Genomic DNA, 26744 nt, shown 5'->3' with positions numbered 1-26744 from the left:
ACCAGGGTTTGGGAAACCCTGCCTTGGTGAGCAGTGTGTGGGGACAGCACTTTACTCAGCACCTTGGCGGTTCGGGATTCGAACCAGCAACCTTCCGATCACCCGCTAGGCTACCACCGCCACAAATACAGATATATAATATCATTCAGATAAAATCGACGCAACAGTGTGGAACACATAGAGAGACTTGGGAAACACGCTCTGCGTTCCAATATTATAAAACAAAGGCCCTCGTACACTTCTTCGAGCCACGAACGCTCCTCGAAATCCCGTAACAACGACCGCCTCTAGCCCGCAGAGGAGTGACGTAGGCACGGCTCTCGTCGAGGGCTGAGGGCGCAGAGAGAGCATTGGAACGCGCCCAGGTTCTCCTGCGCGCCGCGCCATGTTGCCTGACGGGCTCGCCGTTGTTGTGAGGAGCGTGGGCGTCTGCATCAGGCTGTGTTGATGTTCGGCGCGCTGTCAGGATTTTCTCGGACGTTCTCCTTTATTGCGGATTGAATATACAGTTTTACGTTGAAGCTACCTTCGTAGCTCATTGGATGGGAAATATGTAAATTCTCACATCACGCCTAAATGAGAACGGCGTCAAGGTAAAATAAATTGTTAGCGTCTATGAAGGGGCTAATTGTTAGCGAGCTATTTTAGGGTGCAGTGGGTAACGAATGTTTAAGTAATATAAATCGTAAACTAATAATTACTACTACTGTTCAAGTAGTAAAATGAGTCATAAATTGCGCTATTGTCGTCTTAAAACCTGGCTAACTGTTTCTAGCCGGCTAGCGGTCAATGCATAATTTAATTTTGCCCAGTTGCTCATAAAACGCTTTCGTTCGACAACAGCGCCGAGTTCGTGGTGGGTCTTTGGTTTGTGCATGGTTGTGGTTTTTTTTTTTTTTTTTTTTTTTGAGGGGGGGGGCGTCCGAAGGCGATGTGATTCGAATCGTTTGTAGCTACCAGGATTAGCTAAACCCGCTAGTCCGTGCTGGTGCCCCCTTTTTCCGAGAGGTGTTGCGCCGAAAGCGTTCCGGCGGGAAACAGGGGTGGGATCTGAGATGCACCGATCGCTGCACTTCTGGCCTTCTCAATTTAACAGGATGCCAGCACAGGTCTGTGAGGTTTGAGGAAGTATGTAAGTTACGTCTTCCAGACCAGGAAAAGTGTGAGATTTTCCTGCTTTTTCACGTATGCAGTTCTAATAGTTGACATAATAAGCTGCTAATAAGTACAAATTCCTCCTAATCAAATAATAAAAAAAATATTACAGTGTGATAATGCTTTTTAATTTTTCCTCTGCAGCTGCCCTGCTTCCTACCCTCCATACAATGAATTCTGCCGCTGCGTTTGGGACATTGTTTTTGGAACTGAATCCTGTACCTGTTGACTCAGCCACAGAAGAGCATCAGCAGTGAAGACTGAGGAAAAGGCAACCTTTTGCGGAATAAAGCACGTTTTTGTTGAAGGATGTCTATCACCAACACGCCGACGAGCAACGACGCTTGCCTCAGCATCGTGCACAGCTTGATGTGCCATCGTCAGGGAGGCGAGAGCGAGAGCTTTTCCAAGCGAGCCATCGAGAGTCTGGTGAAGAAACTGAAGGAGAAGAAGGACGAGTTGGACTCTTTAATTACCGCCATTACAACCAATGGAGCGCATCCCAGCAAGTGTGTGACAATCCAGCGGACGCTCGACGGTCGCCTGCAGGTTTATATCGGTGCTCTCCAATGATTACATACAGACGATGGTTTTCTTTTTTTTTTTTTTTTGTGTGTCTGATCTGATCAGACCTTTACGGGTTTTATTGATTTACAGGTGGCTGGACGTAAAGGCTTTCCCCATGTGATCTATGCACGGTTATGGAGGTGGCCAGACCTTCACAAAAACGAACTGAAACATGTGAAATACTGCCAGTTTGCGTTTGATCTGAAGTGTGATAGTGTGTGTGTGAACCCCTATCACTATGAAAGGGTGGTGTCACCAGGTATTGGTAAGTGAAGCATTTCAGGCTGCAATTAAATGCATTTTCTAAATGAACTTTTGAATAAAATCACACGTTTCTTTTTCAGATTTGTCAGGATTAACAATAACCAACCCAAGTGAGGATTTCATATTGTCTCTCTCCCGCTCTCTCTCTTTTTTTGGATTATATGTGATCTTAATTTCCATTTTCCTAATTTCTTTTTCCAGCTCCGGGTCCCAGTTTGATAGTTAAGGATGAATATGAATACGAAGGCCCATCATCGCTCCCAAACATTGAGGGAGGGCACTCAATTCAGACCATCCAGCACCCCCCGTCCAGCCGCGCTGGGCCGTCCGAGCCGTTCAGCAGCCCTCCTCTGCTGCCTGCCTCGGATGCGAACACGTCAGCCTCCACTTCCGCCTTTCCTGGCATTGCGGTGGGATCAAGTGAGATTGAAGCTGCTCTTCTTCTCTTTCTTTCTCCATCCTCTCCTTCCCATTCATTTCTGTCTTCAGCTGTCCTCATGTGTGCTCATGTTACATTGCACTAAAACCCACATTCTCAGTTTGAGAGAATACCACCACTACATGCTTCATGGAAATATTTTCTTCATTCCGTTGAAGACGTTTTGTAGTACAACTGTGCTTTCAGCTCCTCAAACGAAATTAATCATTTTCCAAAATGGGTTATCGCATGTATCTGCATGCTGTGCCAAATAAGCAATGTCATTTATTCCTACTGAGTCCACTGTGATACTGGGTAAGCCTCTGAATTTCTCAGCATGCACACTTCAGAAACATAATGATGTAGACGTAGGCTCCACATACGAGCACTTAGCTACGAAGGGGCCAGCACCACTACAGCATTCGGCTTATAAACCCTGAGAGCAGTGCTGCCGTACAACAGAATCTAGCCCCATTGTGAAAAATGCACAGATTATTAAATACTTTTCTTGTCAGACAGCTGAAAGTTGCGATTTGGGGTCATTTGTTCATGGTAGAGGTCTACTCCCTACATTGGAGTTTTTATTCTGTATATTTAGCGAATTTTCTGGTAGCTCATAATTGTTTGATGCCATTTGTGCTGGTCTAGATGCTGTAAACTGCTTGATAAATCCTCCACGTCGGTGTGTGTGGGATGATTTTGAAAAGCTTTCTGGGAGTGTTAGGGAGAACCTGATGTCCTGTGTGCCCACCGCTTCTTTTCCCAGCCCCAGCCGGTAGCCTGTCGGGCTGTGGCGGTGAGGGGCTGCTCCAGATGGCTGCTCGGCCAGGACGGGGAGCTCAGCAGAGCTGCCACCCACCTGCCGCGTTCCACCACAGTAAGCCCCACCGTCCTTCCACTGCTTGTCTGGGGTGGATGGAAAGCTTTTCAAACATCATCCTATGGCAGTGGTGCTCCAGAAGCTTCTCGGCGGCAGAACCACAGTAGTCTTGGAAGAGCACTGCCCTGGATCTAATTGCAAAGTTAATCACTCTTTATGCCATTTGTCTTCATGCTTTCCTTCATCGCCGCCGCTGTCATTCACTTTGTCGCTCTTTGTGGGTTTTCCTGTAAAGTATGAAGAACTGTTTTATAGAATGGCTTCTATTTAAATGCTGAGAAGAACCAGCATTAAGGTTTGAGCTGAATTTGCTGGTGTAAGTGGGATAATGCCCTCACGCTATTGACTTTGTATAGGTTCTTCCTCCTGGACTAGAAGCAGCAGCTTCCCACCCAACATGCAGCACCCTCCCAATGGCCATCTGCAGCACCACACACCAATGGCCCACCCGGGACACTACTGTAAGTGGCTTCCCTGGAACGGTCACTGTCATGCGATCGTATAAAAAAAAAAAAAAAGTCTCCAAGTGACATCTAAACTTTGACCCTTTCAGGGCCAGAGCCTAGTGAGCTCGCCTTCCAGCCCCCCATCTCCAACCATCCAGGTACCGCCGCGGCTGCTGCTTCGGTCTTCACAGTGTAGCGGATATCTGAACAGATGTAATCTCTGCTTTCTCGTTTCTTACAGCGCCGGATTATTGGTGCTCCATAGCCTACTTTGAGATGGACGTGCAGGTCGGCGAGACCTTCAAGGTGCCCTCCACCTGCCCGCTGGTGACGGTGGACGGATACGTCGACCCGTCTGGTGGAGACAGATTTTGTCTGGGTCAGCTGAGCAACGTTCACCGCACAGAGGCCATTGAACGAGCCAGGTACTGTTTTTACCTGAAACGAATCAAGGAATATTCACAAATGTTCTTAAATAAAAAGCCCCTCAGTCTAAGATTAACCTTAATCAGCTATTAAGAAATAGCGTTGAGTTTGTCAATGATCACTTCTCGGTCTCTGTTAAGGCTTCACATTGGAAAAGGTGTTCAGCTGGAGTGCAAAGGTGAGGGAGATCTGTGGGTGCGTTGCCTGAGCGACCATGCTGTTTTCGTCCAGAGCTACTACCTGGACCGCGAGGCGGGGCGCGCCCCAGGGGATGCCGTGCACAAGATTTATCCAAGTGCCTACATAAAGGTAGGCGACAACAGGCACAGCGACCTGCCATATTGCTGCTCCATGTCTTCAGCCGCTGACTCTGACCTCCGCAGGTATTCGACCTTCGTCAGTGCCACAGACAGATGCAGCAGCAGGCAGCCACCGCTCAGGCAGCGGCCGCGGCACAGGCAGCCGCTGTGGCCGGAAACATCCCTGGGCCGGGGTCCGTTGGCGGCATCGCACCGGCAATCAGTGAGCATTTTTCCCGTTTACGGCATTTATCAGATGCCCTTATCCAGAGCGACTTACTATCAGTAGTTACAGGGACAGTCCCCCCCTGGAGCAACTTAGGGTTAAGTGTCTTGCTCAGGGACACAATGGTAGTAACGAAATACAGAAATACAGAGTTCCCGTAAGGCTGCACGAGAAACTCTTTTCTATCTTTACAACGACAGCGTTTAAAACCAGCGGCGTCTTTGCTGGCTTTACATGGTGACATACGTCACGTATTCCTGCACCTCTGCAGCCGCGTATCTCATTATAGCTCGTGATCTACGACCGTACCCATTTACTCGGGCTCCTGGAGGAAGGAACACTCGTTTAAGTGAAGCTTTTTTTTAAACGGACAACCTGTTGTAGAGAGAAGCACGCTCGTGTGGACGGGGCGCTATGGTGGTGGGATGTGGGGAGCATGGTTCGGGGTTTCCCAAAACAGTCGAGTTTTTAATCTATATTTTTTAGTGATGCGTCCACAGATATGTGCCTGTGTTTAAAAACCACGTCACATCCTCCCAGAGCTCTGTCCTGCTAAAACAAAAAATTCATTGGTCTGTACATATTTACATTGTAAGTTGTAAGTATGACATTTGGACCTGTGCAGTTACACTTTTCATACTTTTTTTTTTTTTTTTTTTATTCTAATGTGGTAAAAGATTTAGATTTTGGAAAGTCCTTCATATTCAGTCAGCATTGCTGCAATATCATGGCCAACATTGATATTTTATCATACAGCGGAACACTCGGCGCCATTTCACGCGAGGTGGCAGAATCCGGTTTTATCTGCGCGTCCAGCACTCTTATTATATAACACTTCCTATAATGCAGATTTCTGCCCTTATTCGACAGCTATATAAACTCCTAATTAGTAATGGCAGCCTCGTGGTATGCGGTATAAAAAGTATTCTTCATGTATTCTGCGGTTTGTCCTTCCCTCTCCCTCAGGCCTGTCTGCAGCGGCTGGTATTGGCGTGGACGACCTGCGCAGGCTCTGCATCTTGCGCATGAGCTTTGTGAAAGGCTGGGGCCCAGACTACCCCCGCCAGAGCATCAAAGAGACCCCGTGCTGGATCGAGATCCACCTGCACCGTGCTCTGCAGCTGCTGGACGAGGTCCTCCACACCATGCCTATTGCAGACCCCCAGCCGCTGGACTAGTGGCGACGACTCGCCTACACTAGCTAGTTCTCCTCGTCACTGTGATGCCCCGGGAGAGCCTGTGAGGCCTGGATGGAGTTCCTCTAGTGTCTGTTCTCTGTTTAGTCAGGCATTTACCTCACAACATGTCACAAGAATGTCTCATGGACTCAGACAGGGACTCATCTTATTCAGCATTCTGCTGTTTTATGTTCCATTAGCCGTCTCTTAATATTAAATGTCTTGTATGTATTCTACCCGGTAATTATCGTAATATCATGATATAGCACTTTTGATATTAAATACATGGCGTAAGGAAATGATTTGAATACGTTTAGGAAACTGAGGTTGGGAACTCTGTTGGGTCAGTCCGATAACACTTATGGTTACACAAAATTTGACCATTTTTGCACTAAGCCCTATCTCGACATGTAGCTAACTCGACCTACTGTAGTACTACCATTTACATTTGTAATGCATGTGTGGGCATGTGAAGTGGTGAAAAGGTTTTGGCATCATCCCAAGGTCCTTTTAATCACAATACAGTGTCTCAGTTATATGAAAAGAATTTGGTAATAATCATGAATGATACTTGTCTTGTTGCCAAAGTGAAGATTTTACAGATGCTGCAGTGTTCCTTGTTCTGATAAACCCACACATTTACACATTTGTAAACGGATTTGTTTTCCATATTTTTTCTATTGAGTTTTTTTTTTTTTTTTAGTTAATACATGTGTAGGACTACTACACTTTTTAAAGTTCATTTTCGAGCTGTCATTGCTGTGAGTATTATTTTACTCATAATACTCAAATATTGTTTGAGAAATACTACAGTTTAGTGGTAACATTTTGTTATGAGTAGTTTTAATTCTGTGGGAGCACATCTGTGTTGATATTTGGTATTTCAGCGCAAGTTGAGTACAAAAGATATGCATGATTTGTCTACATCTGATTATTTTTTCCAAAAATTAAGGCCAAAATGTACATTATAATGGAATCAATAAGAAGTCTGTATAACAAGTATTTACTGACCATGTCAAGTGATAATTGGTATTTTTGCATTGTGTGAGCTGCCCTGACCTTTTTTTTTATTAGTAAGTTCCGCCATTAGACACTGACCAGTTAGATGGCAATAAACATATTCTTATCAAACCATTTCATGTTTAAGTGATCTTCAAATGACTGTATAAGCATCCTGTCATGGAAGTGGCTCCGGGCTTGACTTTTCCACCCATGACATCTGTTGTCTCTTACAATGTGTTTATGACCAGCTGTCTCAATATGTGTATGTTTCATTTTCATTAAAAAATATAGAATGTTTAAGTGAGCATAAACATCACTTGGAAATGTTGTGTGATGTGTGATGCCTTGACTGCCACACTTGTCAAACTCGATGTCACTTTATATAGTTCAATTATCCCATAATGCAGTGCGCACTTTGCTGACAAACCGAGTGCCCTACGTACTATGATTGCACGGCACTTTGGTGATTTTTAAACACGAAAAACAGCCCAAAAAAGCTTGCAGTCGACGTGAAAACAACAGCGCTTCATATCGCCGCGCCATAATAATGATGTATATAAAGTGATCTCGCAGGACGTGGGCTGCGGGTTTGACACCCTGGGACTATACTGTAAATTGATGCTCATGAACATTTTCCCCCATCTTGTCAGAAGATATTTTTATACACATAGAATGGCCCCTGCCATTATTTCTAGAACACATTTTGACAGCTATTAAACTGGTACCCTGGTAAAATGAGTGGTACAGTACCACCAGGCCAGAAAGGTTCCCATCTACTTTAGTCCCCAACTGGTGGGTTATGCGTTGGACACAAATCTCTCTGGTAAACCCTATTAAAATTGACATAACTGTCTGTGGTCAAGAATATTCAGTTTAAGAAAATTAAGATTCAATAAACAGTTTTTAAATGAACCTTTATTAAAGTAACTTTTTAATATCAGAAAAATAAAACTCTTAATTCTCTTTACAGCAAATATGTAGTATCAGTGCTTTGGCCACATGACTTGAAGGCCATTAACCATAAAATATAGTTTGCATTGAACCTCACTTTATTGAATGTATATGCCCTAATACCTCTCTACATATACATAAAGTAGTAAAATTAGCAAATACTTAGCCTTTGGTGCAGTGGGCAAATATATAGATATATACACTGTACCGATAAGAAAAGTATAATTACATTAATTACAGACTGAAATATGCATCTTACAGGTTAGATCCTTGGCCTTTTAAACTGAATTGTACAACGTGGAACATTGAATTATAAAAAAAAAAAAAAATGCTTGTCTACTTCTTTCCTTGGCAGAGTCACTGTGGCCAACCTCCAAACCGCCATTTCCAATACTGTCAAATTTCACTACGAGAAATTAATGATTATGCCAGGTTCTGCATATTCATTCTATAGAAAAAAATAACTTATCTTTAAGCTTTAATATATATATGTATATAAGTGTATATGAAATGTAGTTTTGAGAGAAATAAAAAATAAAGCTCTGTACATTTGAATTTACAACAACTAAAAAAAATGAAACAAATAATAAAAAAAAACAAAACTCATTGAGAGGCGATTGGCCAACAAGTTTAAAGCAGAGCTCATGAACATGGGTGGGTAGATAAGCTGGGGGTGGCATAAGGACAAAGTGGCCTAGGACATAACGAGAGAAATCCCAACGAAAATGTCTCATAGGTCACACAGGAGTCATTAAAATAAACATTAGTCAAGTTACAGGACCACAACCCCACTAACCCACTCAAGATCATGCCCATAAATCAATCATCGGATCAATTACCTTGCTCAATAATAGCAATCCTATACACAACTACTCTGTGGCACTCTAGCCTCCCCGCACTGGATAAGGATTTTTCTGACTTTTGGTGGCCCGCCGTGTCATACGGACCTGGGGTCAAACGCATCTTCCCTTTGAGAGACTAACAAAAGGAGAAATTCACTTTGTTCATTTTCGTTAAGGCAACGTTGATCTCGCAGAGTCCTCGCACTCAGAAGCACTTCTATGACGGGTATGGAAGTCCCTGTTTGTGTAAAGTACAGTTTCCTCATGAAAAAGAGAGAGAAAAACAACTCTATAGCTGGAATGTCAGTATGTCTAACAGAACTATGCCCATGGCATTTAAGACAAACATACAATACTCTTAAATTTCTTTGCGTGTGATTAAGGTGTCAAGAAAACTGGTCAGTTTTAAAGGCCACAGACCTGAGGGCTCTATGATAACACTGTGTAGATACTGAATTAATGTAATGTGTTAATTAAGTGGAATTTTAGGCACAAGTAAATGTAAACACAACTTCCAACATAAAAACCTTTTTAAAAAAAGACCAATTGGGGAAGGGGGCAGTGTAGGTACAATGTTTGGTACCTACCAAATTCTCCCGAGGACCCTTCTCAGTCTACCACAATAATAAAAAAAGGAGCTTTTCTTCACGTAAACCCTTAAAAAAAAAAAAAAAAAAAAAAAAAAAGGAGCAGCTGACGTACAAACCTAAAACCATGTCGTGCCGTGAGCCGGCATTTAACAGTCGTCGACAAAATACACGGTTAAAAACAAAAAAAAGGTATCAGTATTGTTTGATTACTTCTCCTCTCTCTCCCTAATAACCATTCATTCACACTCGAATCCCGCCCCTTCTACATTTTAAAAATGATTCCAGGCACACGTGCGCCCCCTGTGCCTCCCCTACACCGGGTCAGCTGCACCAGACACGTGGGGCGAATGGGCTCACACCGCCAGCGAAGACGCCGGGGCATCACTCTCTCGGCGTGGAGTACAGCGCGGCCTGCCTCGAGGGAAGGCCGGAGAAGGGCTGGTCGGGAGGCGAGCTGGAGGCGGTGCTGTCGCTAGAGCAGGAGAAGGCCGCGCGGTAGCCGGAGAAGCCGTGCTCCTCGGAGCTGAAGCTGCTCTGCACCAGCTTCGCCATGGGATGCTCCAGGGTCTCCTGAAAGGTGGGGGACAAGCGAGGCGTCTCGGGCTGGCTGTCCCGGAGAGGGGCGTGGCGAGCGTCAAAGAGCTGGATGCCCTGCTCCAAGGGGTTCCACACGACCGGGGCCATCGAGAGGCCATCAAAGCTCCGCGAGTCCATCCCCGCCAGGTCTTCAGACCCCAAGGAGAGCAGCGACTCCCCGAACCAGAAGCTGCCGCCGCTGCAGTTGCCGTTATTGCTGTTGAAAGGGCTCGTGGGGCTGAAGTCCGCCATTCTGCCGCCGCCGCTGTAGAACGAGTCAGAGGAGCTGCTCCCGACGGAGCTGGAGCTGTCGTTGCGGTAGCCGGCGGTCAGCTGGGCCGAGGCGCCGCCCCCCTGGACGCCGGCGGACAGCAGCGAGTGCAGCCAGCCGCCGCCGATGCTGGCCTCGAAGCTGACGTCAGTGCCGTTGTAGTGGAAGTCGTTCTTGTCGCCGCTCAGTTCGACGGAGCTTCCGGTGCGCAGGGTGATGTGCGCTTCGATCTCCTCGCGGGCCCGGTCCACGTTCTCCGGCATCCCCGTCACCTCGAACACGGGCTCCTTGTCCCGGCTCGGCGTGACGATGTAAGTGTGGGTCTGCTGCTGAATGCGCTTGATGGTGGCTCCTTTGGGCCCGACCACCAGGCCGACCACCCGGTACGGGACGCGCACCTGAATGGTGGTCTGGCCCGGCAAGTTCGGCGCGGCGGCGAGGCAGCCGGGCGCCGTGCCGGCCAGGGGGCCCGCCTTGTTCCGCGACGCCCGGATCTGGGAGAAGTGCTCGGCGGCAGAAAGAATCTCCCTCTTGGCCATGGCGACATCTTCTTTACGTCCAGAAACCACAAACACCGGCTGCTCCCCCCTCACCGGGGTCTTGATGTAAGTGTTGGTCTTTGCTCTCAAGGCTTTGATCTTGCATCCTTTAAAAGAAAGATGTAGAACACTTTAAAAAATTAAAAGGTGTGCGGTTTTAAATCTCCTATATTAAACCAAGTGGGCAAAACAAAGCTGCAATCGAATCTCAGTTTAATGAAAAAAAAAAAAAAAAAAGAACGCCAGCAGGGTAATACTTAGTGCAGAAACCTTTAAAAAACAACGACGAGTTATTTATGAATAAGTAAAAAGTACAAAAAAACCCCGTTTTAATCGGACCACAATAGCTGCTAAATACCGCAGCGGAGGCCGGTGCTAGCGTGCTAGATGCTAACACAACGCGAACAAACACGAAGCGGAAGCGTCCGCTCGGGGAGAACAACGCAACGCGGCGGTTTTGTGACCGTATCCTCGGCACAGCTCGACTAAACTCACACGTCAGACGAAAAAGAAAAAAATAATATCCACACAAATTAAAACCGGGTGCGCGCTAACCGAGAGTTAGCATGGGCTAGCCGACCGGCCCGCTAGCCGCGCGGCTGCTTCTTTACCTTGTCGGCCCACAATCTCTGCCACATGTTCCGAGCTGGGCACCCCGACGCACTCCTTCGTGTTGACGCTTTTCCGTCGCACATGAAGCAGCGGCGGCGGCTCCATGTCGTACCCCGGCTCCCCGTACGGCAGCAGCGCCGCATGCTCGCTGTAAAGAAGCGCGGCCTCCGGGCTCTCCTGCCCGGCCAACATGACGGAGGCCAGTCCCGAGACGTGGGCCTGCGAGAGCAGCGTGTGGTTCGGCGGCTCCTTCTCCTCCGCGGCGTCTTCCCCGGAGTCCTCTTCTCCGTCGTTATCTGCCTGAAGTGTCTGGCCACGCGGCAAAGGCTGGAGGTCCAGGACGGTGCCCAGCACGCCGAAAGGCGACGTCCGGCACGGCTGTTCGGCTGGGCTCGGCATGCCGTGGTCATCGAGGCCTAAGCCGGCAAACGTCTGCACTAGTGGCGGGATCTCCGGCTCTTCCTCGGTCTCCAACAATGACGTGCTGCTGGGCATGGCGAGAACGCTAACGTGCTGGCCGAGCGACGCGAAAAGAAAGCGATCGCGTCCCGAACTCGAGTCGTTCCTGGCCCCGTCTTTTCTCCTAGGCAGCGGCTACGGTCCTTTGTTTCATCGCCACCGTGAGCGGCTACGCCTACGGCCCCCACGCCATTGGTAGACTGGCGCCGTGTTGGGCTTCCTGGCGCCACAGGGATTGGTCCAGGGACACCGGAGGATTCTCCCACGTGGCCAGGAACTGCCGGGGTTGCCAGGTTACATTCGATCCATTTACATTTACAGCATTTATCAGACGCCCTTATCCAGAGTGACTTACAATCAGTAGTTACAGGGTCAGTCTCCCTGGAGCAACTCAGGGTTAAGTGTCTTGCTCAGGGACACAATGGTAGTAAGAGTATAATGCCAAACGTTTTTTTTTCAACTTGTAAACCAACGACAATCACGATTAATTAACTTGTCATATGACTACAGTTTTTTAGTCAGCTGGATTGAGTTAAAGAAGGGACGATTAACCAATTCCTAACTAAACTCTAATTGGACGGCAAAACAAAAGTTGTAGCCTGTAGACTACAAAACAAAAAGTTGTTGTTGCCAGGTTCGCTTCTTATAAGCGGTTTATGATCGTTTTGCTCACATTAGCACTTGTTGAGCGCACAGTTTGTACTTCCTCTGTTAATGAATGAAGTTTCTTCACTTTCACTTCACTTTCTATTTAAAACACATAATTAGGCATAATTTTAACTTTAAAAGGCGTAATTAAAGATCAAGATAAATTGACAATAATATGAGTACTGATTTTGACCACCAAGTGGCAGCATTAGCCTACTTTTAAACTTTTAGACATTTAGAAAACCAACGGAATAGCAGAATTTGACGCATGTGTTTTCTAGAGCATCGTATTTAACACAATCTGTATAATCTCGAACATAAATAATGCTTTCTTTCGGTCTCAAGTGGCGCACAATAGCAAAAGTGCCAAATTTGAAACCGGTGAAATACGAGCCGCCAGCTCGCCAGATCCCTGCCAGACCCTGGCCGGCCCTGCGCATATAAACCGGGCTAAAAGCCGCAAGTGTCCAAGCAACGGAGGACGCGGAGCGGCGTGGACAATATTCTGTCACTGCAGGTTCCAAAAAGCCTTTATTACATTACGTGCTGAACAATCACCCTGAGATGTATGGACGAGCCCCAAGGAAAATCGGAGATACGGTGGGATGCACTACGTCCGAGGTGGGACCTGGAACATATGAGCTTACTAAGAACAGAATCAATAAGTCAGGTACGTGTGAGCCAAATTCATGCCAGTTGTCTATAGGCCAATGAGAATAATCTGCACACCGTCTCCAGGTAAATCCATATAAATAGACATGATACAATATATTTGAGATATTATAACATCCTATGGCGTTTGTTAACACAATGTTATTAACAATAGCAGTAGTAATTGCCAAATAGTGATGTAATGTTTTCTGATCACTTAATGATTGTAATTGGTCTCGTCAGTAAGAACAGGACTGGAAAACTGGACAAAGTAAAATAGTATGAACATCATTTAATAATCCAGAATACAAATTCAAAATAGATACTTTGCACTGTAACATTTAATTTAGCATTTATTAATATATTTATGTGACATAATGCTTATTGACACATTTCATGCTCCTTCAGAATACTATGCACCATTCCTGTCGATGTGCGTTAGGAAGTCAACGTTTAGCATATCGGAGGATGGGGTGGCCACTCCTGGACCAGGCCACTACAACTCACTTGTCAAGGTCACCAAAAATTGAGCAAGAATATATTAGTTGGTTAACTGATGCTCAGCGTCTCATACACTGACCCTGGTTAGATTATCTCATATGATTGTTTTTTCATTATATAAAAAAATGTTTAGAGTCACATTCCAGGAGGACAGAGTCTGAAGAATCAATCAAAGCGCTTTGAGGATGATGTTTCAGATGCACCAGGCCCAGGTTCATACAATGTCTTGAAGACTACTAGACCTGTGGACAAAGAGACAGGGACAAGGCACTCAAGATTGGTACATGGTGATATATTCTGGTGGTCTGGTGGATTATTCGTAGTCGTCATCACATCACAAACCACTTGCTTTTCCCCAGGCGGTCCCCAGCCGAAACAAGGACCCACAGCATCCGGATATTCCCTCCATCCCCTCCGCTGGCCAAGCCTTCGGCTATGAGGAGGATGGGCACGGAGCGCTGTGTAAACGAATGCCCCCACCGAAGGATGAGACGCTGGGACCTGCTTTCTACAACCCATTGTTGGTGAGACACACACACTCACACACACACACACACACACACACACTCACCTTCTGAACACTCTCATTCTATTTAGATTGTGAAATTTTGTATTCGTGCCAACTCGGAGAGAGTGCTCCATTAACAGCAGCGTATCTAATGCACCACTGGGCCACTTAATTTGCCTAGAATCTATTTCCATTGGTAATGATGGTTGCGCCATTTTAAAAGTCACAAAGCACACTGTTAATCCATCCTGATGTCAACAAAGAAGACCATTAGTAATTACTCGTCCTGCTATATTGCAATATTCACTTAAAATAATGCAAAGCCTGCTGCTCTCACCTTCAATTAAATCATATTTCACATGCTATTGACTAACCAAGTCAACAGCGTCCTTGAGATTATGTCAGCCTGCGGTGCAAGACAGGAAAAGCTTTGTGATTTACGGTTATTATAGGAGCATCAATTTCTTTCCTTTCTCCCCGAGTCTTCTTGCTCTTTCTTTCAGCAACATCTTACGAGAGGGATGTTAAAGAATGTCCATCTAAAATGTGTTATAATTGCCCGCACTGCTTCAGAGTGTTAAATCTGCTTAATTGGATGTATTTTCTGCCCCTTGCAATGATATCTCAGGCAGAAAACACATTTTCTCAAAAGTACAAAGGAGTCCATTTTGGGAAGCTGACTGGCAGGCGATGGGAGGTGAAGGTGCCTGATGGTCCAGGTCCAGGATACTACCACCCTGAAGCGTGAGTGTAATTTTGGAAGGAATATGAAGGTTCATGTAGTATATCTGCCCCGGCAGATTTGCGTGGTGGCTAAAATAAAAGAGGCCAGAAACAGAGAGCCGTGTGAAAAGATTAAAGTGTTATTTCATTAAATAAATCAGGACAAAAGAAAGTCTCCAAATGAGCTGCCAGTAAAGAACCCCGAGTAGATATCAGGTGGCTGTGCAGGGTTCTACCTTTTAACATTTATTCAGACGAGGATTTTCACAATTGTTTCCCATAGGAGGCTCTTCCCTGCCTGACTTGGTATTAAAACTAAGAAATTATTTTAACAAAAGCGCAGCACCTTGTCTTTCAGCGAAAATCAATACCAAAAGTGGAGTTGTAATGCTTCTGAATGTCTTTCCTCTGTGCTCTGCAGCTCTTAAACCACTTTTTCTCTCGTCGGGGAACGAAATTAGATCTTCCTAAGCATTTTTGCCCGCAGCATTATGGTCCTCTCATCAACAGGATAGTCCGAGAAGCACGGCCAGCACCATATCTGAGTGAACACCGGCCAACGCGTGCATCACGCCCCCCACTCTCTGTAATTGGGACAGGGAAGAGAATGTATAAATCACCCCACTGCCCCTACTGTATATGTGATAGATCATGCCAGGCAGGTTTATTGTTCATGCTAGATTGACAGCTGGTAGATCGATGGCGAGGATGTTTTCGGAACTAATGCCTGATGGGCTCATCTTTGACTCGACTGTGTCCGCACTTTCAGGGACAACACTACTCACTATGAGAACGTGAATATGAAGAGAGAAGAAAGGGGCAGGGCAGAGCTGTTCATCCCTCGTTACAATGAAATTGTCATTCTTCAGGAGGAGAAGAAGGTAACTATTAGTAACTATTATCTGTTTTGTAGAACTGGGTTATATGGAGCTCTCTATCCATTACATTATGAAAGTGAAGTGATTGTCATTGTGAAACACTGCAGCACAGCACACGGTGACACAATGAAATGTGTCCCCTGCATTTAACCATCACTCTTGGTGAGCAGTGGGCAGCCATGACAGGCGCCACCTCAGTGGCTCCTTTGTCGGATCGGGATTCGAACAGGCAACCTTCTGATTATGGGGCAGCTTCCTTAACTGCTAGGCCACCACTGCCCCTAAAAATATGGAGCGCTTCACGGATTGGCGTGTCATCCTTTCGCAGGGGCCATGCTAATCTTCTCTGCATCGATACAGTTTTAGTATATGTGCAGCCGTAGCAAGCACAAACTGTCGGGGAATTGAACCCCGGTCTCCTGCGTGACAGGCGGGGATACTCACCGCTATACTCACAAGGATTATGAAGTAATTAACTAATATTTATGATATGAACTGGGGTACTAATGCACGGTCACTAATGCATGTTGATGCAAGAAATTCACATTGGCGGCAAAAATCAGGGTCGAATTTTCAAACTGAGGAAAAGTAATGCTGTATTTTTAGGTCGTTGTATGATTTTCAAGTGTTCATTAACACCACAGCATCACTCTTTGGAACAAATCATGCTGGGATAACATGGATCACAGGGATTAGCACAAAGCTGCAGAGTCCATGAAGCTCGAGTGCATGCTTCCATTAAAGTGATGGGGGAGCCATTTGAAAAAATTTCCCATGATTAAAGACAAAATTGACTAAGTGGCCTAAGAACTATACATTAATGTCAGCCCTACTGTCCCTCCTGCTCAGACTAACGGAATCAATGTGTCTTGTTTAAACCCCACCTTGCAGCTTCCTTTAAGATAAAACTCATGTTATAAAACCGAGCTTACCAACAAGGTCCAAAATAGACATCGAATATTTAATACAAATTTGTCATACAGTACCACTGAATGGACTAAGAATTGTTTAATCGTCTTTTTTTTCTCAGGTGTGTCTCTAAGTTGAAACCTTCTCAATCAGCGAGATGCTCCACTTCTCACACTGCACTTAAGCAACATCAGAAACCTAAAGACTGCTGACACACCAGCTCTCTGACTCAAAGGCCTGCAGCGAAAGGCTTGTCTTTAATGTCAGCAGCCCTAAGGCAACCGGCCCAAGGGGGTGTGCTCACCCTCTCTTAGTCGGAAGTGATTAATTCGCCTCGGAGTCGACCCCTGTGCATCTCAGATTAGGAGCGTGTGATGGAAGAAACTCTGTAGTCTCTGGAAAGATAAGGCGTGCCCCACATCAAAGAGCAGAGCCAATCTCACCATTATTTCAAAGAACATGGATGGTAGAGCTATACAATGCACTAAAAAAAAGCCACGTTTTATTCTGTGGCTTTAAAAATGCCACAGACACCGGACACTGCCCTCAATTACTCTGTTGGAATTCATTCATACTTGTGCGCGCAGAGAACAGTGATTAAGCCAGAAACCCACCTTTCACAAGGGGGCGCCAGAGCACAATATAAAAACACAAGAATCACCTCGGTGTCGTTCACATTATTGCGTAAAAATAATTCTCACAAATGCAGATAAAAAATAAAAAAAATACAGGTATGAATGAAGGGGAAAGACACATTCCTATTGCAATTTTAAAAGGTGATTTCAAATCACATCTAGTATCCAAATTGTACTTCAATGTAATGAAATGCTCCAGTTTATTTCAGCTCCTCTGTCTGTAGCCCCTGATTTATTCTGGCATCGGCTCTTGTGTGACATGGCTGCATTTGCATGTCTGTACAGCAATCTTGCCTCAAGGGTTCCTGATTTAGCCAACAGGGGATGTTAATGACTGTATGATTGCAATAATTACACATAAGCTGCAAAATCCGTTTACATGTTTTCATGATTCAGGGACCAAAACTGGTTTTCAAAAATGGGCAGCTTTGCCAAACCAAAAAAAAAAAACCCAAACATTAATACTCGGGGGGAGTTTAATGCCTACTGTTTCACTGTTTAAAATGTCGTACTGTTGGTTGTAGTAGCCTGTTCATCAGTGAACTTGATCATTAACGTGAATGCCACTCACAGCACTCCTGCTACTTGACTATTTCCCAGAACCACTAATTCAACTCCATGGTTGACACTGAACCTGCCCTGGATGCCCTGGACACGAGTTAAATAAATCTATTGAAATAATGTTGAAGGGCTGTGTGAAAAAAACTGTGTATGCTGAACATAGCATAATATTGGAAAACTCCCTGTTGGAAAACATGTTGTCGAATGAAAAAAACGAGAATGTTGCGATACTCAATAATAATGCCATTATGTGAACGTGGACGTATATTTCCTACACTTAATGTTTTACCTGGGTCCCTGTTGATGAAGGTGTCACTAATGTGGTGCCTCTGATGGTTGGGCTATATGACACACAATAATAAAAAGTGATTGTCACATGTGATACACAGCAGCACAGCACACGATGCACACAGTGAAATTTGTCCTCTGCATTTAACCCATCACCCTGAGTGAGCAGTGGGCAGCTATGACAGACGCCCGGGGAGCAGTGTGTGGGGACGGTGCTTTGCTCAGTGGCACCTCAGTGGCACCTTGGCGGATTGGGATTCGAACCGGCAACCCTCTTGATTACAGGGCCGCTTCCTTAACCGCTAGGCCACCACTGCCCCTAAATTATTCTGATCCGTAGTCAGACGTGTTATCCATTGCGCCGCTAGCCCTGCAGATTTATTCACTTTATTATTATTATTACACAAGACATCACACAGCACATCTTAGTCCCGTCATCTTAGTCTGCCATCGTCACGGAGCTTTGTTTGTTGACCAGAATAGACATACATTTTTGGCTAGGACAATGAACTAGGGTATTAAAGGGACATATTTGTCACTATTAATAGAAGCCCCCTGACTCCAGGGCTTGTGGGCTTTCTATCTTCGTTCTACATCGTTTACTTCAGTTGGCCTCCACAGCAACGCTGGATCTACTTAAGTGTTTTTGGGGTCTGATTCTAATGATGTTAATTTGTGTGTGTAGGCTGTGTGGAGGTGTGTATGTCTCCCTCACTTGCACTTGTCAGCACACTGACACTCTGAACTCTAATTGCCTATTAGTCATGAGCAGGTCTGCGGTGCTGACTGGGACACGCTTGCTGGGCTGTCTGGGTGGGGCATCATCACTCCTCAGGGCCATCTGATGTTGGGAGTGAAATCTTGTCTGTGGGTTTGGGGTTTGGGGAGCTCTTTGTCTTCATAATTGAAGTTTTGCTGATGTTCTTTTCGACCCGCAGTGTTCAAGTCAATACCTGTAAGGCTGGATCACTGCACTGGAAAGTATATTTATGGGATCTTCAAATCTACTGAAGCTATTGTCTAGGTTGTGAGGAGCGTTTCTCCAAAATGACATGGGTGCTAATAGAAATCAGTAATGAACTGCAACTCCCTGTTTTGTGGTCTCAGATGAGGAACCTCATTTGATATATTGTAAGAGATGTTAGAAACAGGTTAGTTGGTTCAATTTAGAACAACATATTAGTTCCAAAACCTAGAAGCTATCTGAAGCACTTTCAGCCACATATTTTTTACTTTTAAATCCAGGTCATTTCTTCCAAAGGCTTTTCCCTAAGGGAACTGGATTGTGCTAACAAATCGTCTTTAAACCTGGTTCTTTTTCTTTTTTTACTTGCTGGTACTACAGATTAAATGTAGAGCATTGAAGGCTATTTTGCCATACATTTGATCCCCTGGGAAAAACATATTATATATGTTTTATTTTAAACTGTGGCCATTGACAGTGGTTTTGTGACCAACAGCTAAATCAGAATAAATCACATCTAGAAATGCTATACTTCACACTTCCTCCAGCCCAGTGAGGAGTGAGTTTGAAAGCCCTGTGCAGTCCCAGCTATGAAATGAGATTTTAGGGTCTTCTATCAGGTTATCAACTCATATCTGTATTATTTTGTGTATGTGTGTGGGTCTTCAGGGTGTCCCAGGTCCAGGAGAATACCACATCAAGAGCCAGTTTGACAAGACAAGCAACCTTAACAAAGGAGTTCCTGTCTATTCAACTCCATTTCTGTCACAGAGCCAGGTAACAAATCTCACTGTTTTCTACTTCTTTCCTGCACTTTGGAAATGGAATGTCATAAACTGAATGGTGTGGACTGACAGACAGACATTCAGACGGTGAAAACTAGAGACAGGAGACTGCCCAGAGACTTTCCATTTATCTTGATTCTTACGCCGCACACCCATCTGACACACAACATGCCCCTCGGACACAAGCACGAGATTGCCATCTTTTCAAGTCCACCCATCTCTGTCATCATGCCTTGGTGCCGTGCAACCGGGCAAGACTTTTGCAAACCTCATGCTCAATATGTGACTGATGAGACTGCCTGAAGAAAAACGAATGAGTTTTGGACCTTGTGTTTTTCACACCATGTGTTGTGAATGTGAAACATAGTATGTGTCCTATCTAGTGTTCATAAACTTCATTTAACTTAACTATACAACAGAAAATTGACAAGGGTGCAGAATCCCTGGGAAGTCTGGAAAATTGGTCCTGGGATTTCATGTGAAGTGACCAGTGGCAACCTCTAAACAACCTTGGTGTCGGAAGTTCTGAAATCCTCTATACGTCTGGTCCATGTTGATGGTGGCTTTGTGCAGGGATCAGAAGGAATAGCATCTCTACCTTCATGTGTAATCCAAGAGTATCTCGCCACACTTTATCTTTCTTTCTTCTGCTTCCTTTCATTATTTTTTGCTTTGATCCTCCATCTATCTCTTCTCCTGTCTCCTCAGCACCTTCCTGTTAGCTTCTGCCGTGTCCACCATTCCTTCCTCTTCTGCTTTGAGAGTCTGCCTCTGATTCTTATGTTGCCACACAGCAGATTGCTAGCTATGCTCCGATGCCTTGTTCTTTATGAATGTTTGGACCTCGTCTAAAATGGATCTTTACTTCACCTTTTTTTGTTGCAATGTATATAACATTGGTTTGCCCTACATTTATCTTCATTCTGTAGAATGAATGCTTTACACCCCAAAAACCTCTTGGGGTGTGCAGCCTTTTTCCAACTCTGACTCAACCTAGACAGGCCTGCAGTGTCACCTTTGTCAACTAACATAGCACATCTAATGCAGCAATTTAATGCATTCCAATATACAGAACTGCACTGGTAGTGTGGATGAACTCACAAGAGCCCCATAATTCAATAATGTATTACTCCATAGCAAATGTGCATCTAAAGGCATCTACAGACTACAACAGCATTGTTATAAGTTCATCTCATGTCACGGCGTACAAGCTCAAGCTCAGTCTAATAAAATGCCTGGAATAAGAAGAAACACAGAGGCATGAAATCATTCAGTGGTGATCATAGAACTAGCTGGGATTTTTCAAGGAAGTATTTTTATTCAGATGGCACCACTATTATTTTAAAAGTACAAACAACCTTTTGAAGATTATGCAAAATGATAAAAGGGTTCTGTTCTCACACATGCAATTTTGAGCTTACAAAACTCATATATACACCGAAGAAACGTGACATAATTGTGACATCATTCACTACCAGATGTTTACAAGGAGAGCTCATGTGTGAGAACTCAACAGTTTACATTTGTTGTGTGTGGCAGCAAACAATATTTAATATAAGTAGGAGAAACAAATTATCTTACCATAAGTTACCATAAATTCTATAGTAATATTTAACAATATTAAATGTTTAGGGTTAGTGTTTTCTTTTTTTTCATGACCATTTACATTGGTATATTCTCACTGAAGACATCAAAACTATGAATGAACACATGTGTAGTTATGTATAACTAGATGGATAACTAGAACTCTACCTGCTTGCCTGGCCAAAAGCTCCACTGTGACCCTTTCAAGTCTGGTGTCCAAATCACACTAATTTTGATGCTGCTAAATCTCTCAGTACCCGTTGTCCATTGAGTTTGAGATATAGTGCAACATAAATGAATTATTAGTATCATTGGTGGTGGGTAAGTAATGCATCTTGTATCTTCTTCTCACTCTGCAGCGTTTTAGCCCGGTGAAGGAAACCAGTCCTCCAGTTGGCACTTACAGCGACCCACGCTGTGCTTTTAAGAATACCACCGCTCAGAAAAAATCCCCGTTTGGTGTGAGTGCCGTGCGGTTCATGCCCGATAACAAGAACCAAGCAACTCCAGGTGTGTGGGTTGAGCTGCTTTTACTTGCGGTCTCAGTGCATGTTGGCTTTATTGTCAAACCTTTTAAATATGTGGCTTCCTACATTTTATACACGTGGGTTTTGCCAACGCATTCAAAAACTTCATGCAAATGCAATAAAGTGTCCTTTAATTAAGTCAACGCTCCTCTCAGCACAATGCCGTTTTAAGTAATTTTTTCAGGCCTACACATACTTAGGCACAACCTAGAAAATAATGGCTGTTTGCTTTTTAGTTGCTTAGAATTTTAAGAAGCAATGACGTCCATGATGTCCTGTGCATTGACGGTTGATAATGTTGTCTGTCCTGCAGGCCCTGGTGCTTATAACATGTTTGAGGATGGCTTGGCTCAAAACAGCCTTAAGAAGGCGTCTTTGGAGAGCAAAAGGAAAGGAGCCTTTGGCTCAACGGCGTACCGCAGCATAGTTTTCAACACCAAAGATGAGGAGAATGCTCCTGGTCCTGGTCAATACATGGTAGGATCTGGGTTTATTCTGGTCGTGACACTGGATTGGCTGGTTCACCACTGTAATACTTCCGGTGACATCATGCCTGACTCATATCCTGTTGTCTACATCGTTCACTGGTTTGTAATTAGTTGATCATCAGGGGACGTTATGGCAAATTACATCTATAGGACACCAGCAGTAATGCTTCAGATTTCTTTATTAATCAAAGTTGTCTCTATTATGGTCAGGTAGAGAAGAATTCTGAGGAATTATATAAACGTCAAAGCACAGCTGTCTTCAAATCTACTACGGAGCGCCTGGTACTCTCCATGGAGTCCAAAGTAAGACACTTCTCTTGTTATATAATAATACTACTACTACTAATAATAATAACAATAGTAATAACAATGGCAGGCTTTTACTCTGAGTAATTTACTTGCAGATATGGATATATTCGTAAATGCCTATTCCATGATATTCAGTGAATATATAAAAATATTTGTCACATAATGCTATGCAAAAACTTGAGTACCAAAACTCGAATTAGTAACAGATGTAGATGCTTGAGAATTAGTTATCTAGTGAAGCGATAACAAGAGCAGAGCAAGTTTTGACCTAATGCTCTGCACAGTTGTGTTTGTGACAAGATCCAATAAATCAACAAAAATACATTTCTTAATTGTTACAATTATATTGAGTGCATGTGTCCAGATTTTAGAGCCTGAACCAAAGGCTTTATGATAATAGTTTGATTCGTAACTGTAGTGTTTTAAAAATATGAGGCCTATGGATTCTCAGGGCTATTTAGGGTAGTCAAAGGAACATATCTTGATTTAGTGATCTTCTATCATGATGTAAGCAGACAAAACCTAGTCTGTACACAGTGCTGTCTGTCTGTCAGCCCTGGGACGTGTGATCATTTTTACAACTGTCATTGTCCCAGATGCCACACAGCGTTCCCTTTCATACCTATCAAAAGAGGTGCATTACGCCACCAGTGGAAATGCCACTTTCCACACAGACTGCACATTTCCAGTCTGTGAGAGCGTTGTTTGGAGTGTCCTTGTGTCCTAGCTCACACTCCAGAATAATGAACTGGTTACCATGGTGAGGGAAGCTCTCCTTCCAACCTAGACAAAATGACACCAAGACAGACATGTTTGTCACATGAAAGACCCTTGTGTACCTGTGCGGTGGGAGGAAAAACACAGTTTTGTTTGCAGCGATGACTTATGCCGCTTAAAAAAAGCAAAACTACAACACTTTTATTTATTTTTTCCGTGGATATGAGGGGAGCATCATGCAGGAACGTAATTACTGCGGTTAGATCCTGACGAGTACCCATGTACATGTCAGAGGCATGCTGTAAACATCGTCTATGCTTTATTAATTTAGGTCATCAAGGCTATGTTCAGACCTTAATGAGAAGTGGTGTCTTGAACACGGTTGCTAAGAAACACAGGGCTCAGTCAACCCCCTCCGCCACGTGCCTCGCTGCGGTACTCTTACACCGACCATGGCTTCACCCCTCAGCAAGTTTACCTTCCCCTGCTCTGCTCTGCCAGCGATCACAATGCTCGGGAGTCTCTGGTTTTTTGGGGTTATCCGCAGGACAATGACTTATTTCCCCACAGCATGGTGTGTGTGTGTGTGTGTGTGTGTGTGTGTATATATATATATATATATATATATATATTTTTTTTTTTTTCGAGACGTCTAAGACCATTCTTTGATGTGAGGTTGCGATGCACTCTCATTGACCTGGGACCGGGATCTCCGTTTGCTCCCTCCCGTCTGTGCTATGCTGATGTGAATGGGCACTCAACATACACAAAACTCCGGGAGGGCTGCTTTCTGGGAATGCTGAAGGTTTATGAGCATCACATTTGTACGTTTTATGGATAATAAGATTGCTCTATAAATAGGGCTTTTCAGCTGCCGGCATCTGTCCCGGGCCCTTCCAACAGAGCAAGCTGTTTAAAAACCCGTCGATTTACATTCAGCACAAGACATCATCTCATATTGACCAAATCTGGGTCGTCATTAAACCGGGCGAATAATTAATTTCCTTCCCAGCACGTAGTGCTTCTTATTAATTGGATTTAATAGCCTTTTAAAATATGCTATCAGTTTGGCGTGGGGGAAATTCATATGGCAAAACTTCATTAGTGAAGATTACAGTGGGAATGGGGGCTTGAAAGAAAATTTGAATTTTTGCTGTTGTACAGTGGTGATTTTAGGAATTCCTTACTACATTTTAGAAATGGCCATAGCCATTTATTTATCAAATTTCCATACAAGAAACATTTAATCAGATCAGAAAAATATGGCAAATTTGAAATCTAAACACTGTTTAGTTGAAACATTGAAATGGAAACACTAGTTGATAATGTAACACGCACACACACACACGAAAATGTATATTTTGTGAGATCAAAGAATAATACAGCAACAAACATTATCTAAACGTGTAACGACTGTAAATGACTGCCTATTGCCTAAGTGAAAATTCTTTGACGTTTAGGTTTTTTTTTGTTAAATTAAGCTGATTGCTTTGTGGGAACAATTCAGAATCCATTATTTCAAGGATTACTGGACTTTTGGTCCAGTTTTAATGCAGATTTTAGATGTGCATGTCTTCTAACCGTTATACCCAACACATTACTTAACATGAAAGCAATGCTCTCATAGTGAAACTGGTAAGAAAACAAAAGGTGAGTAAAAAAATTAAAACCAGTCATATATCCACGCTTGATTTCACTAAACCAAAAGACAGGCAGTGAAATTATGCCAGTGCTCTAAAATGTTATGTGTTTTTTCACCTCTCCAATATGTCCTGACAGGACTGATATGTCCTCACATGAAGAGCTGGGGGGATATGAAAGACCTGTGTGACAATTTCGCTTTAATACTCTGTCGTTTCTTGCTGCCTCATCTGGATGAATGGCGTCCTGCGTGGTACAGGATCTGAGCGTTTTAATAATACCATGCTGGGACCCCTCTCTGCTCGGTTAATGAAAAACCCTGAGAGGCAGGAGTGGCCGACACGTTTCTTGTTTACCGTGTATCCATTCTGCTGCACCCCACCATGCCATATATTTAAAGTGCCTAATCAGTGTCTAATCAGCCATTTCTGCCATATTGATCTTTCAAAAGAGTAAAAAAAAATCATGTCAGTGCCCATTGATTGTTCCTCAGATCTTCAAAGCAAAGTCAAGATATGTTAAGCCTTGCCAAGTTTGATATAATGAAAATGCTATTTCCTTTGCTGCCTTTGCAGTCTAATTTCCGACGTGTTTATTTTATAGATCGTGTCCTCCGTAGTCCATACATAAATGCACTGCTTTTTTGAAATTCATTATTTCTTCCCAATGCCCAGGTTAATATTGGCCATGTTAAAAATTATCATGGTACATGGTATGAAATTTGTACCTTTCTCATCTATTGTCAGCATGTGTAAGATTATAATGGGTGGTACGGTTTATTGATATCACTTGTGTACTTGTTATTCTATGTAAGTGTGATTAACCCACTTGCAAATATTACAAGGCTAGTTGTCACGGCGGTGAGACAGGGCAGGCGAAACGAAGGACACATTCGCACGACAACTCACTGTACAGGACAGGATACCGCGACAAATGTCCATGCAATGACCCGGCAAAGACTAGACACAAAAGGACTGCATTTACACACACATACCAGGTGCACACTCACAAAACTTGACACTAGTGTTTAATAATTATTAGGCGGTGGAGGTGAAGTCTTGGTCTGGTTGACTTTCTGAGAATTCCTTTGGTCAAATCTTCCTTTCTTAATTACTTAAGTTTTCAAGCAGACGGCGGCACTTATCATATCCTTTAGTAGCACTTCTCCCACTGCCAAAGTTCTTATGTGTGAGCATGCTTTTCTGTACCTTGATTTTATTCTGTGCTGAAGCACAGTGACATAGCACTCATCACAAACCCATTATAGAACGCATCAGTGAAGAATATTGTTCCTGTCTTTCACAACGATGTCAGTCAGGTTTATTAATGTAAGCAGGGATGATAAGAAAAATACCTGGAACAAGGCTGGTTTTATTACTTCTGATGCCACTGAATCCAATAAGTCCAATGTATTCAGAAAAGACCTGTGTACAGAAATAACTTTTTATATTTTCATTAGTAGTCTTACAGTTGTAACAGTGAGCAGGTGCTAATGGATTTTGACAAAACTCAAGGTTAAGCATCAGTGACAGTGTTGAGAAAGAAAGGGGGGAAAAGCTGCTCTAAGTTTTTAATAAAGGGCTTGAGTGCATCTTATTATCAAATCAATTAGAGTAGCAAGGAGATAATTAGAAGACTTGCTAAGCACACATATATATTGAACAAGTGTTACATCCCTTTAATTATCCCAAAGGAGCATGACAGAATAGGGGTCACTGAGGTCTGT

The 26744-nt window shown here is 43.9% G+C and overlaps 3 protein-coding genes and 1 non-coding gene across 7 annotated transcripts in view; 2 read left to right on the top strand and 2 right to left on the bottom strand.

Moving 5' to 3' along the window:
• The first annotated feature begins 368 nt into the window (after positions 1-368).
• Positions 369-7185, top strand: smad4b (SMAD family member 4b). Of its 4 annotated transcripts, none has more exons than XM_028996036.1 (12): positions 369-593; positions 1300-1704; positions 1813-1987; positions 2067-2096; positions 2188-2406; positions 3171-3281; positions 3641-3745; positions 3838-3888; positions 3972-4155; positions 4297-4465; positions 4540-4678; positions 5648-7185. In XM_028996036.1, the coding sequence occupies exons 2-12, from the start codon at positions 1465-1467 to the stop codon at positions 5857-5859; spliced, it is 1635 nt and encodes a 544-aa protein (XP_028851869.1). In that variant the 5' UTR covers positions 369-593; positions 1300-1464; the 3' UTR covers positions 5860-7185. The 4 variants fall into 4 exon arrangements, with proteins under 4 accessions (XP_028851869.1, XP_028851873.1, XP_028851870.1 ...); XM_028996037.1 differs by lacking the exon at positions 369-593 and adding an exon at positions 933-1132; XM_028996039.1 differs by lacking the exon at positions 369-593 and adding an exon at positions 933-1162.
• Positions 7186-9320: 2135 nt separating this feature from the next.
• mex3c (mex-3 RNA binding family member C) lies at positions 9321-11895 on the bottom strand. Its single transcript, XM_028996035.1, has 2 exons — positions 11242-11895; positions 9321-10737 (listed from the first exon to the last, which is right to left on the bottom strand). Exons 1-2 carry the CDS (start codon positions 11735-11737, stop codon positions 9626-9628), a joined length of 1608 nt encoding a protein of 535 aa, XP_028851868.1. The 5' UTR covers positions 11738-11895; the 3' UTR covers positions 9321-9625.
• stpg2 (sperm-tail PG-rich repeat containing 2) overlaps positions 10423-26744 on the top strand; it is a 29548-nt gene continuing 13226 nt past the window's right edge. Inside the window, exons 1-11 of the mRNA XM_028996034.1 lie at positions 10423-10696; positions 12695-13019; positions 13409-13515; positions 13635-13781; positions 13861-14025; positions 14638-14753; positions 15502-15613; positions 19637-19744; positions 21696-21846; positions 22177-22340; positions 22562-22654. Of these exons, the coding sequence (XP_028851867.1) occupies positions 12914-13019; positions 13409-13515; positions 13635-13781; positions 13861-14025; positions 14638-14753; positions 15502-15613; positions 19637-19744; positions 21696-21846; positions 22177-22340; positions 22562-22654 (1269 nt within the window). The 5' untranslated portion in view covers positions 10423-10696; positions 12695-12913. The remainder of the gene's footprint in view (positions 10697-12694; positions 13020-13408; positions 13516-13634; positions 13782-13860; positions 14026-14637; positions 14754-15501; positions 15614-19636; positions 19745-21695; positions 21847-22176; positions 22341-22561; positions 22655-26744) is intronic.
• On the bottom strand, positions 15894-16000 carry LOC114800203 (U6 spliceosomal RNA). The gene has a single exon (XR_003751355.1). It is a non-coding gene; the product is annotated as a U6 spliceosomal RNA (small nuclear RNA).

Source organism: Denticeps clupeoides, chromosome 11 (assembly GCF_900700375.1).
Source record: "Denticeps clupeoides chromosome 11, fDenClu1.1, whole genome shotgun sequence".
In the NCBI taxonomy this organism is placed as follows: Eukaryota; Metazoa; Chordata; class Actinopteri; order Clupeiformes; family Denticipitidae; genus Denticeps; species Denticeps clupeoides.
The sequence above is the reverse complement of the archived record's forward strand: the minus strand, read 5'-3'. Positions and strand labels throughout refer to the sequence as shown.